Source organism: Tiliqua scincoides, chromosome 1, assembly GCF_035046505.1.
Source record: "Tiliqua scincoides isolate rTilSci1 chromosome 1, rTilSci1.hap2, whole genome shotgun sequence".
Lineage (NCBI taxonomy): Eukaryota > Metazoa > Chordata > Lepidosauria > Squamata > Scincidae > Tiliqua > Tiliqua scincoides.
The window spans coordinates 189,993,081-190,009,507 of NC_089821.1; the positions used below are offsets into that span (position 1 = coordinate 189,993,081).

At 50.5% G+C, this 16,427-nt stretch overlaps 1 protein-coding gene across 1 annotated transcript; it reads left to right on the forward strand.

Moving 5' to 3' along the window:
* Window positions 1-267: 267 nt before the first annotated feature.
* On the forward strand, window positions 268-16,092 carry PRDM13 (PR/SET domain 13). Its single transcript, XM_066622723.1, has 5 exons — window positions 268-411; window positions 3,429-3,560; window positions 3,658-3,778; window positions 14,369-14,955; window positions 15,013-16,092. The coding sequence occupies exons 1-5, from the start codon at window positions 268-270 to the stop codon at window positions 16,090-16,092; spliced, it is 2,064 nt and encodes a 687-aa protein (XP_066478820.1).
* The last annotated feature ends 335 nt before the right edge of the window (window positions 16,093-16,427 follow it).

Sequence of the window (16,427 nt, forward strand, 5' to 3'; positions counted from 1 at the left end):
AACTCGGCAGCTGCTCCCAGAGCCCAACTCTCTCACCACCCCTGGCAGCAGCCGGGCGCCCTGGAGCACCAGCGCGCCGAGGGCAGAAGCCCCAGCGCTGCGATTGAAAAGGCGGCGCGCACCCCCGGCCGCGTCACTCTCCGGGCGGAGATAGCGCCGAGGCGGCTCTGCCCTCCTCTCCTCTCTCTCGCTCTCCCTCCGCAGCCCTGGGAGAGTCTGCGGCAACTTCCCCACCGCCCGCCACGGCTTCGCCCAGAGGCAGCAGCGATGCACGGTAGCCGGGCTTCGCCCGCTCTCAGCATCACGGCGGACAGCTGCATCCCGGCCGGCCTGCGCCTGGGTCCGGTGTCCGGAGTCTTCAAACTGGGCAAGTACCTGTCCGATCGCAGGGAGCCGGCACCCAAGAAAAAGGTACTGCTCCCGCCTCTCGCACGAAAGCCTGGGGTCCCCTGGAGACAAGGAGGGGGTGGCTGGCCCAGATCCGGGGAACGTGGTAGGCACCACGGCACCCACCACCCTTCCTACCCCTCCCTCCGTGGAAGACAGGCGATGAGGGGTTTGGGGTAGCGTGTTCACACGAGGAGCCTCAGCTTTTCGGATCGTCCCGAAGCTCAGAGGCTGCGGGGATGGGCGACTCTCCCCCTCTCTTGCTGTTTAGATCAGGAAGTCTTTTGGGCAACGGGAGAGAGAAGAGGACGAGTCAGCAGGCTCATCAGTTAGTTCTTGATTTGTTTTCTCTCCCCAATCCCATTATGAGGAGTAACAATTCGGATTACAAAATCAATAGCTTCCCCCTGCTGACTTTTGTGTGTGTGTCCAAATTATCTTCATGGAGGTGAATGCGGGGATTGAAATTAATGTATTACTTTAATGAGTTCAAGTCCTGATGAAGGCCTCCCCCCCCCATTCCTGTATTTTGCATTCTTTCCCCAGATACATTTGTAACATTTTTTTTTAAAGAAAAGAGACCAAAGAAACTTTTAGATAACTCTGGAACCAAAGGCAGATGTGGCTAGCACCACGAAGTGAAGAAGGGTTGCCTCCTATGCGGGATAAAACAACTGTAGGAAAACCCCATTCAGAACCAATGCTGGGCAGCAAGTGAGATTTCCGCGTAGCTGGTGGACGAAAAAAAGTCAACCAAGAGTCTTGTGGCACTTTAACATATTGATTCCGGCCGAAACTTTCGTGGAATACATGAGCAGATTGTCCTATACAGCATATTGGAACAAAGATTCACATGGGGGGGGGGGGAAGGCATAGACAAAAAATGTTTATGGAAAGTGGAGTCACAAGGCCATCTGATGCTGGGGTAACGATCTGTCTCGTTCATGTCTGTGAGGCGCCCATCTCGCAGCAACGTAAGAGTGTGACCCACAGTAAAGTGGGTTGAGATCTGAGTGGGCTGTGGTCAATGAAAACAATCCCCCTCCCTCCCCGTCGTCAAACCTGGAATTATTCCACTTTTGACATGCCCAAGCCCTTCCCCACTTCCACGCTCTACCCATCCTCGTTAAATTTGGGAAAAGAACTTCTCTATCTCACCAAAGAGGTTCTTCATCCTTTTTACCTATACGGAAGTGGGTCGGAGCCAGGAAGATTCTTTCCCCCGGGCTCATCATCTAGCATCGTTTGCACAGAAGTCTGCAAAAGGAGTCTTAAGTGGAAGGAGTTTGGGGGAACGCAACCTGGGGTGGATAGAGCACAAGGCGAGACTCTCGCCTTTCTTCCTCGGCCCCGAGGTTTGTCCTACGTTCCGCCCAGCTTCTGAATGCCCTTTAATGGTTTTTAATCGCTCTGCCAGCCCTTTCAAATTTATTTATCATCTGGCTTCTCTGTGGAGTGCCTTTGGGCTGCCTTTGTTGAGGTGACTTTTATTGCCTGGTCATTCCACGAGGTAGCCCCTCATTTGCTCCCTCCGTGGATGACCAAGCAGCTATGATGAAGGATGAGACAAGACTTTTTGGGTGAACAGAATTCTGCCCTCTCCTCCTCGGGCTCCTCCAGTCTCGGGCTGAATCGAGGCTGATTATATTATCAGTTAATTAATTGCGCCGCAGGGGCTTGGAACGGTTTAATAGAAGCCTGAATGGGAAATTAAATCCAATCAGATACATGCATGATGTTTAAGGTTGTTGCAAGAGGGTATGTTAGGAGGCGGTGGTAAATAGAGGTTGGGGAAAAGTAACGAGATATGGAAGGGATTTTTAACAAGTTGTTCTTATAATAATTCTTGGCATTATTTAAAGGGAACATATGGAGTTGGAGGGTTATTGGCCCCAGGGATCATTTGATTCAAGCGCTAGTGGAAAAAAAAGCGCGCGCGCGCGGGGGGGGGGGTGATGCATCCCAGCCTGAGGATGCAGACCAGTCCTCATTTACTTGGGAGGAAATACCACTGAACTCAGTGGGACTTACTGCCGAGTAAAAATTGATTGAAGAGGGCTGCTCCTTGTTTATAGCCGTCGCACGCTAATCAGTGAAACTGGAGTGCTCCACTGCAAACCCAGTGGGGAATTTTGATTCAATAGAACCACATCGACCGTATTTAAATTGGCTGGCATACCTTTCATCCTGGAAATATTGTATGGGAGCGAGTTGGCCCGAAACCAATGAGATTTAATTCACGTAAAGAGGTCTTGAATCTACCTCTAGAAATCCCAGTACTTGGGTCCACCAGGGTTTAAACGGTTTTATAGGCTGCAATCCTATCCACACTTTCCTAGGAGTAAAGCCCACCAGACACAATGAAACTTACTTCTGAGTAGATAAGCACAGAATTGCACTCTTACGGCCCAATCCTACGCATGTCTACTCAGAAGTAAGTTCCATTAGAGTCAATGGGACTTACTACCAGAAAAGTGTGGAAAGGATTGGGCTGCCAGTTCCCTCACATGGGGGAAAGAAGCACAAGGATTTGAAGGAAAGGTCAAAGGAAAACAGCGCAGAGGGGTTTAGAACTAGTGTGCCGGTAGGATCAAGGCTGCAATTCTGTGCTCGGGAGTAAGGCCCCTTGAACTCAGTAAGATTTATTTCCAAACAACTGTGCTTGTTCCAGTTCCAAGCTGGGTTTGCATACAGAATTGGGCACATCAACTGAGGCTTCCATCCCCAGCCCTTTGTGATTTTATATAGTAAATAGAACAGCGTGGCCTTATTCCAGTTGAAGGTGGCGGTGGTTGTCTTGCGGCTGGTCGCTCCAAGTAGGTTGTAAGCCATTTGTTGACTTCTTCTCCGATGAGCGCCCTTCACGATCAAATTTGCACGGAGATCCAGCGGCGATCTTTGTGGATTTCTGTTTTAAAATTCACCTTTTCGTTGAGGTCCTCGGTAGAAGTGAATGTTGTTCTATGATGAATGATTTAGAAGACAAGGAATTGGCACTGACTGGCCGTAGAAATGACAGCCGCTCCTGTCCTGTGTCCTAGGTGCGGATGGTGAGAGGGGAACTGGTGGACGAAGCCGGGGGCTCAGCTGCGGAGTGGATAGGGTTAATCCGGGCCGCCAGACACGCACAAGAACAGACCTTGGAAGCTATTGCAGATCTACCAGGCGGACAGGTACCCGCACCTTTCACCAGTGGACCTGTGGCTCAGGCGTCCTTCTCTCTGCGCCCTGCCTTCCCCGGGCGTTGATGTACTTTCTCTTTCTCCCTAGATCTTCTACCGGGCGCTGCGAGATGTCCAGCCTGGGGAGGAGCTGACCGTGTGGTATTCCAACTCCTTGGCTCAGTGGTTTGACATTCCCACCACTGCTACTCCGACGCACGACGAGAAAGGTACTTGCAGCACCTTGGCCAGCGACTAATGGGAAAGAGCAGTCCGGCAAGTCCGCTCTGCATTTCAGCCATTCAGACCTATGGGAGTTTGGTGACTGCTTCAGCTGGAGCAAGGCTGCACCTAGGCAGTTCAATTCTCAGGATCTGTACTCAGAAGTTAGTCCCACAATCCAATGGGATTTACTCACTACGTTTTCTACCCCTGTCTCTTTCAGCCTGGGTTTAAAACAAAACGAAGGGTCCATAGGACGAATATTAAATCTGGGGAGGTGTAAACTTGGAAGACAGTTCAGTTAGACACAAGTTTACAAGGAGAGTAAATGTGGCTAGAGAGGGACGACAATAGGATTTAAAATCTTCCCATTTTATACATGTGCTTTTCCCCACAGCATTAAGGTTGCAATCCTGTGCATGCTTTCCTGGGAGTAAGCCCCATAGAACACAGTAGGACTTACTTCTGAGTAGACATGCATAGGCTTGCGCCTTTAATCGGCTGATCCTAATACAATATTGGGAGTAAATCTCACTGAAAGGAATGGCACTTTCAACTCTAACTGAGGTCTGAGAGCCACTGAAATCAGTTGGACGTTCTTGCAAATGGATGAGTTGTGCAACGAGATCTGAGGCATGTTTATTCAGCAGTTCAGGCCAATCGAGTTTACTCTCAAGCGTGGTGTGTATAAGATTGAGGTGAAGGAAGGAAGACCTCAGGAAGTACTGGGTGAAAGAAAGAGAGAAAGTGCGGAGAGGGGAGCAGGCAGCTGCTTAAGCTTAAATCCGGCTAAATAGGAATGTGGATCCGGTTGCAAGCAGGAGACAGGAAAGAACCTCAACCAGTGGCTGTCAGAACATGAGCTTCAAATAGGGCTCTTACTCCCATAAAACAAATTTGGGCTTATGTGTGTGCGGGATTGAAGCTTTGATTGGGGTACTACTGGTCTGCCCTTTTCAACACACGATCCAGTTTCTCCCTCTGCATTTTAAAAAATCTTCTCTGCAATAAGTTGTTCATCATTCCAATGTATTAGTTCTGCTTTGTTTTCTTTTATATTGCCTATGACTTGCATAGAGCTACCATTAGTCTATGTCTCTTTTGGATGACGAACTCTGTATGTTTCTTTACAGCAGTTGGCCTTGGTATTGTCGGAGGAGATGTTATGATCTTTAAAGCAAGGGGAAGACGTGCATAGGCGAAACTAACCCTAGATTCAGTAGTTAGAACACCTCCTCTCTCCAGCACTGTATGTGCCCATTACATTCTTTTTCAAATGGGGATCCATTTGCCTTCTTCTTTTTTTAAGTTTTGTGAGTTTGTGTATGCCAGAGAGAGAGAGAGAGAGAGAGAGAGATAGAGAGAGAGAGAGAGAGAGAGATATGTGAAGGCGTTAATTAGTTCAGTTAATTAGCTTTCCTTTTCACTCTGACAATGAACAGGCACAAGAAGGGCTGCAGAGTGGGCTACCAGCTTTAAGATAACTGCTTACTAGCCTAGTTCAATGAACTTTTTCCTGAGAAGCAAGTCCCACTGTGCTCAGGATTACAGACTTAAATCTGAAACTTGAGGCATCACAATGCCCTGCAGCAGAAGCTAAAACAATGGCTGTGCATGACTGTCGTCCCAATCCTAAATGCAGGAAATGGAAGTCAATGCTATGTATTTCCATGGAGCTTTACATTTTCTTATCTGGTTGGAATCCCTATAGAAGGGTAACATGAATGGGATAGGGTAATGGTGATGGTGGAGTATTTCAGCAGTTTTCAGTGATAAAGAGCTCAATCCTATGCATGTCTACTCAGAAAAAAAGTCCCATTATAGTCAATGGGGCTTGCTCCAGGGTAAATGTGGATAGGATTGTGGGATTGTGGTCTTAGCTCAATAGTTTGTAAGGTCTGTGCGCTTGCCCGGGGCACCAAGTTATAACCTTTCTGTAATAGGTGGCAAGGATAGGCACGAAAGCCAGAACCAGTGCAAACTCTGTAGGCATATATGGCATAGATGAAATCAGACCTTCTGTTATACAGGCAACACCAATACTGAAAATGGAACGACCATTTTGACCCGCTCGAGCTTTGGGTTTATTTTATTTTTCACTTTTTTATACCGCCTTTCTTTTATCCCGCAGTTCGGGATGGTGTACATAATTCCTCCCTTTCTTGGTCCTCACAACAACCCTGTGAGGTAGGTAAGGACTAAGGTCACCCAGGAAGCTTTATGGCTGAGCAGGTCTTTGAACCTGGATCTTTCAGGTCTAATTCCTGAACCACTACATCATCCTGGCTCTCTCTGGGTCGCTTGGCAGAGCTGCCCTGTGAAGACAAGCTGCAGGGATGGGAGAACAAGCTGCACCTACTGAAATTCCCTCTTCTACGCAATTGTTAAAGGTCCAGGAGTATTAAAAGTTGTCCACCCCGGCTCAACACATTGGCTGAAGATAAAGGACATGGTGAGAGGGAACTGCCTCTATTAAGTGGTCCTTGAACTTCAGTGGATTGATCACGCTGGGGCCAAGCTACGCTTATTTGAAAGTTCTACCGGAATCATTAGGGAAGTGGTAACAGGCTACAATCCTGTGCACACTTTCTTGGGAGTAGGCCCATTGAACACTATAGGACTTACTTCTGAGTAGACATGCACTGGATTGTGTTCTTAATCATTTTTACCCATCTGGACTAGATCTATGGTAAGATTGTTCTCAGTACTTAGTTCTCAGAAAGACGACACTGATGGGTTGAGCTCTGTCAATAGGTTAACTCTTAGTTACCCGTGTGTAGAGTGGAGGTGTCCATCATTTACAATCCGAGTTCTTCAAGAGAACTGGGTTGTAGAACAAGACAAAAGTAACGGGAGAACAGAACAAAAACCAATAATAATGATTATATATATATATATATATATATATATATATATATATATATCTAGATAAATATATATATATATATATCTAGATAAATATATATATATATATATATATATCTAGATAAATATATATATATATATCTAGATAAATATAACTTCTCTAAAGGAAACTGGTCTGAATGCCTGTTTCATCATTGACTTTAGTCATGAGCGTTCAAAATAAGACGCTGACATCATTAATCAGACATCATATCCCAGATGGGGTGGCAACTTTCTACTGTCTCTTGGATACAGCTGGGAGTCCTGGATCTTTTTCAAAAGGAACTTCAGTAGGCTACAGTTGGAGCATATTTGCAGAAGAAGAAGCAAGTCCCTGGTGACTTGAGGAAAGTCACCTCAAGGCACCATGGTTGGTCCAAAGGCAGAGTAGCAAGAACTTGAATTGGTGAAGTCAGTGTTTGTGCTTACAGAACGAAATATCCACGGTCTGCAAGCTGAAAGAGGTTCCGTCCAGCCCCATTTACACTACATCCTATTTGCATTGCTGAAACTGGTTTAGGCTCGTAGGTATCAACTACTGATTGGATGTTTGGAGGTTGTTGCTGCAATCTGTGGCTTTCGGTACTGATCAGATGATGCTCTGCATGCGACTGTATTTTGGGGACGAAAGGGGGGGAAGGGACACGAAAGTGGAGCCCTTCTCCTGTTGAAACCAAGGGCACACCAAAAAGTTTGGTGCTTAGCCCAATGCGGAGCTAATCAGTGCTATAGACCCATCAACGGAAGACAAACCGTCAAGTATCTGTAGACTTGACGAGATGAATGTGCTCGTCTTTAGGGTTCTACAGAACTCTTCCTTGCTGTCTTTAGGGTGCCACAAGGGCCTTCCCCGCTGTCGGGAACTCTCGCACAACTGGAAGCTGTCAGCCCCGCTGTTACTTCCTCTGACAGGCGGTGGAACTCCAGGACCTCTCCCGAGATACTTGCTGGTGATGTCCGCGAGTGAACTTGGGTTCTCCCCCCCCCACCCGCATGCTCTGCTACTGAGCCACGACTTGTCCCGTCTTCCTGATGTTCAACTCCTCAATGCAGCACTTTGGATGGGATAACTGGAGTGCCTCCTCTTAGCCCAGAGGGGAGGAAGGCATTTGGAAGACTACCTCTTTCGATTACAGTCCCCCTGATAACTGTGGACACTAAAACGGTGTTTTTAACGATTACTTCCGTGTAACCATGGCGGATGTCAGGTGACTTTCAGAAGAAGCGCGTTTTACAGCTAGAAACATTTTCGAGCCAACTATTGATTTTCTTACCCCTCACCCCCCCAAATTTTAAATGTATGTCACAAGGCATTAAAGGGTCACTCCTATACCTCGTATGCGAAAACTGGAAGCGAGGTGAACCACAGATCATCCAAAGATTGGACTGAGACGTTGGTAGGTTCCACACTTCTGCCTAAGGATACCTAAGAGGTATGGGACCGAAGTCCCCCTGAAATTCGCAGGGTTTGCTTCCACCAAGTTCGCTTAGCGGTAAGGACTGTCAGCTTTTTCCTGGCAAGGCTCCTGTGCCTTTTAATGCTGAATGACAGGCAGGCAGTCACGAGGCCGCAGCCATCCCTCATCACTGCACCTGCTTGTATTTGAGGAGTGACTGACTGTTACATAGCTGTTATGGATACACAGGAGTCCCGCTCGGAAAAAAGTTGTTAACTTAGGCTGCAATCCTATGTACGCTTACCTGAGAGTAAGCCCCACTGACTATAATAGGACTTACCTCTGAGTAGACATGCATAGCATTGGGCTGCAAGAGGCGACTTATGCTAAACATTTTTATCTCTAGCTCCAAACTTAGTTACTTGTAAGGTCCATTTATTCCTTGGCGTTTAGAGGCAGGATTAGAGTCTCACTGACTTCGCTGGGACAGCAGTCTCAATTCTAAAGGAAAGTAGGCAGCACTGGTGTAAATGCCATTTTCGCAGGTGTACACATTTGGTCCCTGTTGCGTATATGTAACATTGGGCAGAAATGGCTTAATGGAAGGCTGTCTAGGGTAAGAGCCGTTTCCTAAACTCGGAAGTAAACCCTATTGAATCCAGTAGGACCGACTTCTCAAGCAGCGTCTTTGGGCTTGTGTTCTAAGGCCCCAGTTCTACAGACACTTATCTAGTTTCATTGCAATCAGTGGGACTTACTAAACGTGCATAGAATCGCGTTAGAAAAGCCTTAATGGAAATTATTAACCATCTTCCCCCTGCCCCCGAAAAGACTCATGTCGCTCAATCCTGAGTACGCTTACTCGAAAGTAAACCTCACTGATTGCAAGGGGACTGACTGTCAAGAATGCAGCCTTACAGCCTGATCCTATGCACATTTTCCTGGGAGTAAGCCCTATTGACTCTAATGGGACTTACTTCTGAGTAGGCGTGCACAGGATTGGGCTGTTATTCTGTTTAAAAACTTCTCACAGAAGTGGTCTGGTTTCGGTTTGGTTTGGAAGCAACTGGGCTGGGAAAAAAGGAGGCATGCTTGCCCAGCGAGGCGATCTGAGCTGAACAGAAGTATTTGACTCGCTCCATTTAGTCGCAGATTGATTTCAACGGAGTAAACGAGGCTTTTATCAGCAGAACTGAGGGGAGGGGAGGGGGAAGCAGGCCTGCATTCTGGGTTTAGGGCCCGTGGTGGATTGTAAACAAACGTAACTGGAGAGGGCAGCAGCCTCGACAAAGATCGCCAGTATCCAAGATCTGGAGCTCAGGGTTTCTGCCACTTATTAGTCGGTGAAGTTTCCTAGCCAGACTGGTCAATCCTTGCAGCCACTTCACCTCCCTCTCTCTCTCCCCCCCCCCTTTGTCAGCGCAAGGTTATAGGATTACTAGAGTAGCTGCGTCTGGGGCAGCCAACTGCACAATCGCGGGGAAGTGGGAGAGAGCAGAGAGAGGGAGAGAGACACGCTCCTTCTTTTCTTGTCTTGCACACTCCGCGCCCCCGATGGTCGCTGGCCGCCTGTTATCTGGGGAAAGGCCACCGAAGGAAAGCAACAAACACCGCGGAGGGAAGGACCTCTAAGGTCAGGCGGCGGAGAGAGAGGAGCAGGCAAGCCTGCAACCCGTGCGGGGCTGGGCTTTGATTCTTCCCCCAGCGCTCCAGTGTTCCAAAGGCTGGGATTTTCTCCCCAATGGATGGGTGGATGGATGGACTCACAGTGGGCGATGCTGGAGCAGCTCCGCTCGCTGGGCTCATTCTAGCCGAAGGAGCCAGCTCGCCCGCAGAGCTCCCGCGCCTCGTGTCAGTTTCGTTTTCAGAAGCGATTACTGAACAGTATTTCTGGGACCCAATCCTATGCGTGTCTACGCAGAAGTAAGCCCCATTGAGGCTGACTCCCAGGAAAGCATGCATAGGATTGCAGCCTTAATTATAAATAAGACACCCCACCCCCCAAAACCCCAACGTGGCCAATTCTATGAAGCCTCTACTAGTGGGCATATTTAAACCTGCTTCAGGTGTGTCGATTTATTTACCAGCTCGTGTACACAGATTGCCATGTCTGCTAAATAAAACGTACAAAACCTCATAAGTAGAGGAGGCTTCGAAAGTTAGAAGATACTGGAGTTGTTGGAGAGACACATGTCTATCATAGGAAGCAGTTCAACAGCTTCTTTAAGACCCTTCCTTAACCCATCACCCATCCTTTCTAACCAGCTGTCCCTCCTCCAGTCAACTCGCTGGGAGCAATTGAGAGCCCAGTCCGATGCATGTCTACTCAGAAGTAAGTTACATTATAGTAAATGGGATTTAAGATGCAATCCTAACCAACTTTCCAGCACTGGCATAGCTGTGCCAATGGCGTATGTGCTGCATCCTGCAAGGGGGGGGGGGAGAGTCATGGAGGCCTCCTCGAGGTATGTTCCCTTACTTCAAAGTTGCATTACCTTTATGTTGGTGTTGGAAAGTGGGTTAGGAATGCGCTCTTATGGCAATTGTGCCATTGGGGCATGCACTGCATCCTGTGGTGTGGAGGCAGTCACAGAGGCCTCCTCAAGGTATGGGACATTTGTTCCCTTACCTTGCTGCTGTATTGCAGTTGCACTGGTGCTGGAAAGTTGGATAGGATTGGGCCCTTACTCTCCTATGTGGATAGGATTGCAGGCGGAGGTGCTGATTTCTTAACTTGGGCTTTTCGTGAAACCAGTTGGACCTTGGCAAAGTCCAGCCCCTTGTCTGGCTGAGCAGATGCAATAGAGGACAGAGAGCCTCTACCTTTAACCATTGTACAGAAGAGGGACTTTTAGTGGGTGCAACTCAACGTGGGTTTAAAAAGCCGTGCCTGCCCCAATTCCCTCTTCTGTACAAAGGTTAAAGGTAGAGGCTCGCTGTCCTCCATTGTGTCTGGTCACCCTGCCCTTCTCAGCCTTCTGAAGTGCAGCATCTCTTGGAGCGGGGCTCTTCATTAGGACCCACACTCCTCAATTCTCCAGCGCAGACTGAGTCCTGGTTGCGCCGGTTGTTTCCTCCTCGACAAGTCAATGCGAGCCTATAAAGAAAGGCGAGTGTGCGAACGTGATGGTGAGACCGAGAGGGGCCGTTTCGGTTTGTTCCGCCTTAGGGAATGCTCAACTTCCGAGGATGGGCGCACAAAGGGTATTGTCTGCTGAAAGGACCGATTACTGATGGCCCATACATAGAGGACATTGTCTCGCCTGGTAATGAGGGGCTCATGATCATTAGATTGGCCTTTGTTTAGGTGGAGTCAACTCCCTGCCATACGCCACCTATTCTGCAAACGTCAACAGATGGGCTGCCGGACACAGGAGTTAAGGCGACAGCTGCTCGCGTTTGCCTCCTCCTGGAGTCCAAAGGCAGCCCAGTTCGAAGGCTTAGGCGTTGATGGCCCTCTCCAATCCCACCGCTTTTACTCGCCAGCATTTAAGGAAAAGTACTTTGTGTGTGTGTGAGAGAGAGAGAGTGCGTGTGTGAGAAAGAGAAATAGTGTGTGTGTGTGTGTGTGTGTGTGTGTGTGAGAGAGAGAGAGATCATTTAGGATGCATCTTCAATAACTGCCTAATCTTCAATAACTGGTACCTCTGCTCTAAAGTCATGCATGCACAATGGGAGAAACTCACCCCTCGAAACTGCTCAGCCTGTGAATACAAATGGGTGCTTCTTTAAGGGGACACCAATCCATTTCACTCAAGTCTGGGATCCAAAGGCGAATACACAAAAGTTAGGTCTTTTGATTAAGAACTGCAGCCTTCAAACAATGTGACACTATGCATTTGCAGGCCACACTTTTGAGCATGGACTAGATAGTGAGGCCTACTGACTCCAGTGAGGAGACAGACAGCCCAATCCTATGCATGTCTATTCAGAAGTAAGTCCCATTAGAGTCAATGGGGCTTTCTCCCAGGAAAGTATGGATAGGATTGGGCTGAGACACAAGAGTCTGAAATAATGTGTATACAGTAGGTGGCTCCTGCCCTTATACTCTCTAGAGATGAGAGTTTTATACTTTGGGCCCAAGCTACAGTCCAGATAAGCTGGAGCATACCAACCTTGCTGTAGTGGATTTTCTTCCACTAACATCTGTGCTACTGAATTGGCTCCAATTCATGTTGCTTGACTTTGTCAGGCAGTAAATCTCAATGCAGTTCTCATTGTTTTCTGTGGAAAGTTCTCACTACAGAAGTACAGTAACAGATCTGTAATGAGCAGTTTGAGGGCTGTGTCGGGTTCTTGTTTTCACATTCCTCAGAGCAGGCAAAGTCCTGTGAATTATGTCGGGCTTTGATTCAAACCGTTCAGCCACAATTCAGTGGAGAGCTCAATGGGCCAAGGTAACAGTTCTTAGCTTCATCTCCATCATGCTAAACAAGAGGGTGAACAAGATACAGAGGAAACAATCCTATCCACACTTTCCTGTTGTTTCCACAATCCTATCCACACTTCAGAGTAGACATGCATAGGATTGGGCTCTGAGTGTGCTGCACTAATTACAATTGTGAATTGATCATTAGAGTCTACCTTGCTTTGTCCCCAAGATGGAGGACAGGACAAGGTACGCACCAGGTGGTAGGATAGACTAAGAAATCCTAACTTGGCAAAGGATATCCAGGATGGGTGGTTTCAGATATCTAATCTTGCATGGTGGTAACTCTTGCAGTTTCACCACATGGTGGGTTTATTTCTTGTTTTTAACTCTGTGAGCTGCCTTGAGTTTTAGGATTTGAAAGGTGAGATAAAGATTCCTTAAATAAATAATAAGTGGAATGCAATCCTGTGGGAAGTCAATATTCATGTAGCAAAGCCAAACTATTGCATGAATTTCACAAGTGAAGACAAGATGGCTGCCTCAAGATTGATCAAGACTTAAATATATATATTTTTTTCTAAAAGCAAGCATATTTTTCTATCAAAATCTTTAATTTGTCAGACACAGACCAAAACTTCAATCACCTTTTCAAGTTGTGCCACATTAATTTTGCACATATTTATCCCACCCTTCCTCCAAAGAGCTTGGGTTGGTGTACCTGGCTCCTACCCTCCTTCTGTCTTCACAATAACCCTGTGAGGTATGTTAGGCTGGGGAATGGTGAGTGACTACTGGCCCAAGGTCACTCAGGAAGCATCATGGATGTGCAGAGATTTGAACCTGGATCTAACTGGTTAGGGTTACCAGATGTAAAGTGGGACAGAGTACCTCTACCTTTCATCATTGCATAAAAGCAGGAATTTTGGCAGGTGCAGCTCAACATAGAAGGGCTTAAAAATCTGCAGCTGCCAAAATTCCCTCTTCTATACTATGGTCAAAGGTGCAGGCACTCTGTCTGTACCCTCTTGGTACCTGGTAACCCTACTCCTGGACCAAGTCCAACCCCAGAAATCCAATCAGGTGGCTCAGTGCATTATTTTTAGAGTGGATATTATGTTTATTTCTATTTCTAATTTTTTTCTGTTTAAACTGTTTGCTTGTTCCCACTTTGAACATTGATAGTAATTAATGAACAAATGGAATTAATGAACAAATATTAAAAGAACATTAACAGTAAAGGACACTAATAAGGGCCAAATCCTATCCAATTTTCCAGTGCTGGTGCAGTTGTGCCAGTGGGGTGTGTGCTGCATCCTGTGGTAGAGGGGCAGTAACTGGGGCCTTCGCAAGGTATGGGAACATATGTTGACTTGCCATGGGGTTGCATTGTGGCTACACCAGAGCTCAAAAGTTGGACAGGATTGGGCCCTTAGTAGGGTGACCAGATACAAAGTGGGGCAGAGTGCCTCTACCTTTAACCACTGCACAGAAGAGGGAATTTTGGCTCAACATAGGGCCCACTCCTATCCAATTTTCCAGAGCTGGTGCAGCCATGCCAGTGGGGCATGCACTGCATCCTGTGGTGGGGAGGCAGACACAGAGGCTGCATTGCAGTTACAGCGGTGCTGGAAAGTTGGTTAGGATTGGGCCCACAGAAGGGTTTAAAAAGCTGCACCTATAGACTCCAGGCACTTACAGGTATAGGCACCCTGACCCCCTTGTATCAGGTAACCCTATTCCTGGTCCGACCAGGAGGCTCCCAGCCCAATCTTATGCAGGTCTACTCGGAAGTAAACCCCACTGTGTGTAGTGGGGCCTACTCCCAGGAAAGCGTGCACAGGGTTGGGCCGGGGCGCGTGTCTGCGTGTAAGCGGAGGCTCTGCCTGCTTCTTTCTCAACGGCGCCCTCTCCGTCTCTCCTGCCAGGCGAGGAGCGCTTCATCTGCTGGTACTGCTGGCGGACCTTCAAGTACCCCAACAGCCTCAAGGCGCACGTGCACTTCCACTGCGTGCTGAGCCACGGCCGCGGCGGGTTCCTGGCGCCGGAGCACGCGCGGCCCGCGGAGCAGCTCTTCAGCGTGTCGCCCAAGCCCGCGGCCGCCCCGGCGGCGCCCTTCCGGCACCACTGCCCCGGCGGCGCCCGCGAGAGCATCAAGAGGGAGTCCTCCGCCTCGCCGCCCTCGGCCAAGCCGGGCGGGGGCGCGCGCAAGGCGGCCAAGGAGGAGCAGGAGCGCGCGCTGGACATGAGCGTCGGCGCGGCGGCGCGCGGCCCCGGGCAGTTCCTGGGCCTGCTGGGCGGCGGCGGCGCGGGGAGCACCAACGGACTGGCCTTCTACCCCGGGGTGCGCTCCGCCTTCAGGCCCACCGGGCTGGGCAAGGCCGGCGCGGCGGCAGTGGACTCGTCCTTCCGGGAGGAGAGCAAGGCCGGTGGCGGCTTCAGCAAGCTCTTGGGAGGCCTCAAGCCCGGTCGCCCGGGCAACGAAGGCCCGGTGGGCGTGGCCGGCACGCACCACGCCCACCAACACCCGCACCACGCCCACCACGCGCTCCAGGCTCCGCCCCCGCAGCAGCACGCGCACGCGCCTCACCACCACCACCACAAGTGCCACGCGGCGGGCGCTGCGGCCGCGTCGTCTGCAGCGGCGGGGCTGGCCTACTCCGGCGGCGTGCGGGGCTTCCCGCTGCTGTCGCACTTCGAGGAGACGTCGGCCTTCAAGCACGTGGAGCGGGGGCTGCAGGCCAGCCTGTCGCCGCCGGGCGGCCGCTACCCGCAGCTCCCCAGCGCGGCCGGGCTGCATCTGGAGCGCCTCGCCCTGCCGCCCCTTGACGGCCTGAAGCCCTGCGCGGCCCCCGCGGACTGCGGCCTGCCGCCCCTCGTGCCCTTCACCGTCTACAACGGCGAGCTGCTCTACAGCGCCCCCTACTACCCGCTCAAGCTCCACTTCGGCGGCCTGCTCAAGTACCCGGACTCGGTGTCCTACTTCAACGGGGCCGCAGCCGCCGCTGCTGCAGCCGCCGCCGCCGCAGCGGCCGCGGCGGGGCTGAACCCGGCCGAGCTGGGCTCGCTGGCCGGCATCGACCGCGAGATCGCCCTGCACACGCAGCAGCTGTCGGAGCTGGCGGCGCACAAGAGCCGCGGCGGCCGCCTGGGGGAGGGCCTGGCGCCGGCGCCGGCGGCGGGGGCCCCGGGCGGGGGCAAGCCCAAGACGGGCCACCTGTGCCTGTACTGCGGGAAGCTGTACTCGCGCAAGTACGGCCTGAAGATCCACATGCGGACCCACACGGGCTACAAGCCGCTCAAGTGCAAGGTCTGCCTGCGCCCCTTCGGCGACCCCAGCAACCTCAACAAGCACATCCGCCTGCACGCCGAGGGCAACACGCCCTACCGCTGCGAGTTCTGCGGCAAGGTGCTCGTGCGCCGCAGGGACCTGGAGCGGCACGTCAAGTCGCGCCACCCGGGCCAGAGCCTCCCCAAGGGCGGCGGGGCGGAGGACCGGGGCGACGCGCCCCCGGACGCCGCCGGCTACTCGCACCCGCAGCAGTTCCCGGACCCAAAGACCGACAACGAAAGCGACGTCGACGTCTGCTTCACGGACGATCAGAGCGACCAGGACACAGGCAGCAGCAGTGGCGGCAAGGAGCGGCAGTAGGAGGGCTGGGGCCGCAGTTCCCTGCGAGTGGGCTGCACTGAACGCAGTGGGACTCACTTCTGAGTGGACACGCCTCGTGCAGCTCCTGTTTCCCGCTGGAAGAGCTCTATCTTTGGTCCAGAAGAACCATATATATATATTTTAAAAAGATACTTGTGCAAACACAAAACACTTAGGGCCCAATCCTGTCCAACTCTCCAGCACTGATGCAGCTGCAGTGCAGCCCGGAGGAAAAGGAAGAAATGTTCTCTTACCTGGAGAATGTCTCCAGGAGTGCTTCTCCACCGCCAGGGTGCACGTATTGGCACTGGAAAGTTGGATGGAATTGCGCCCTC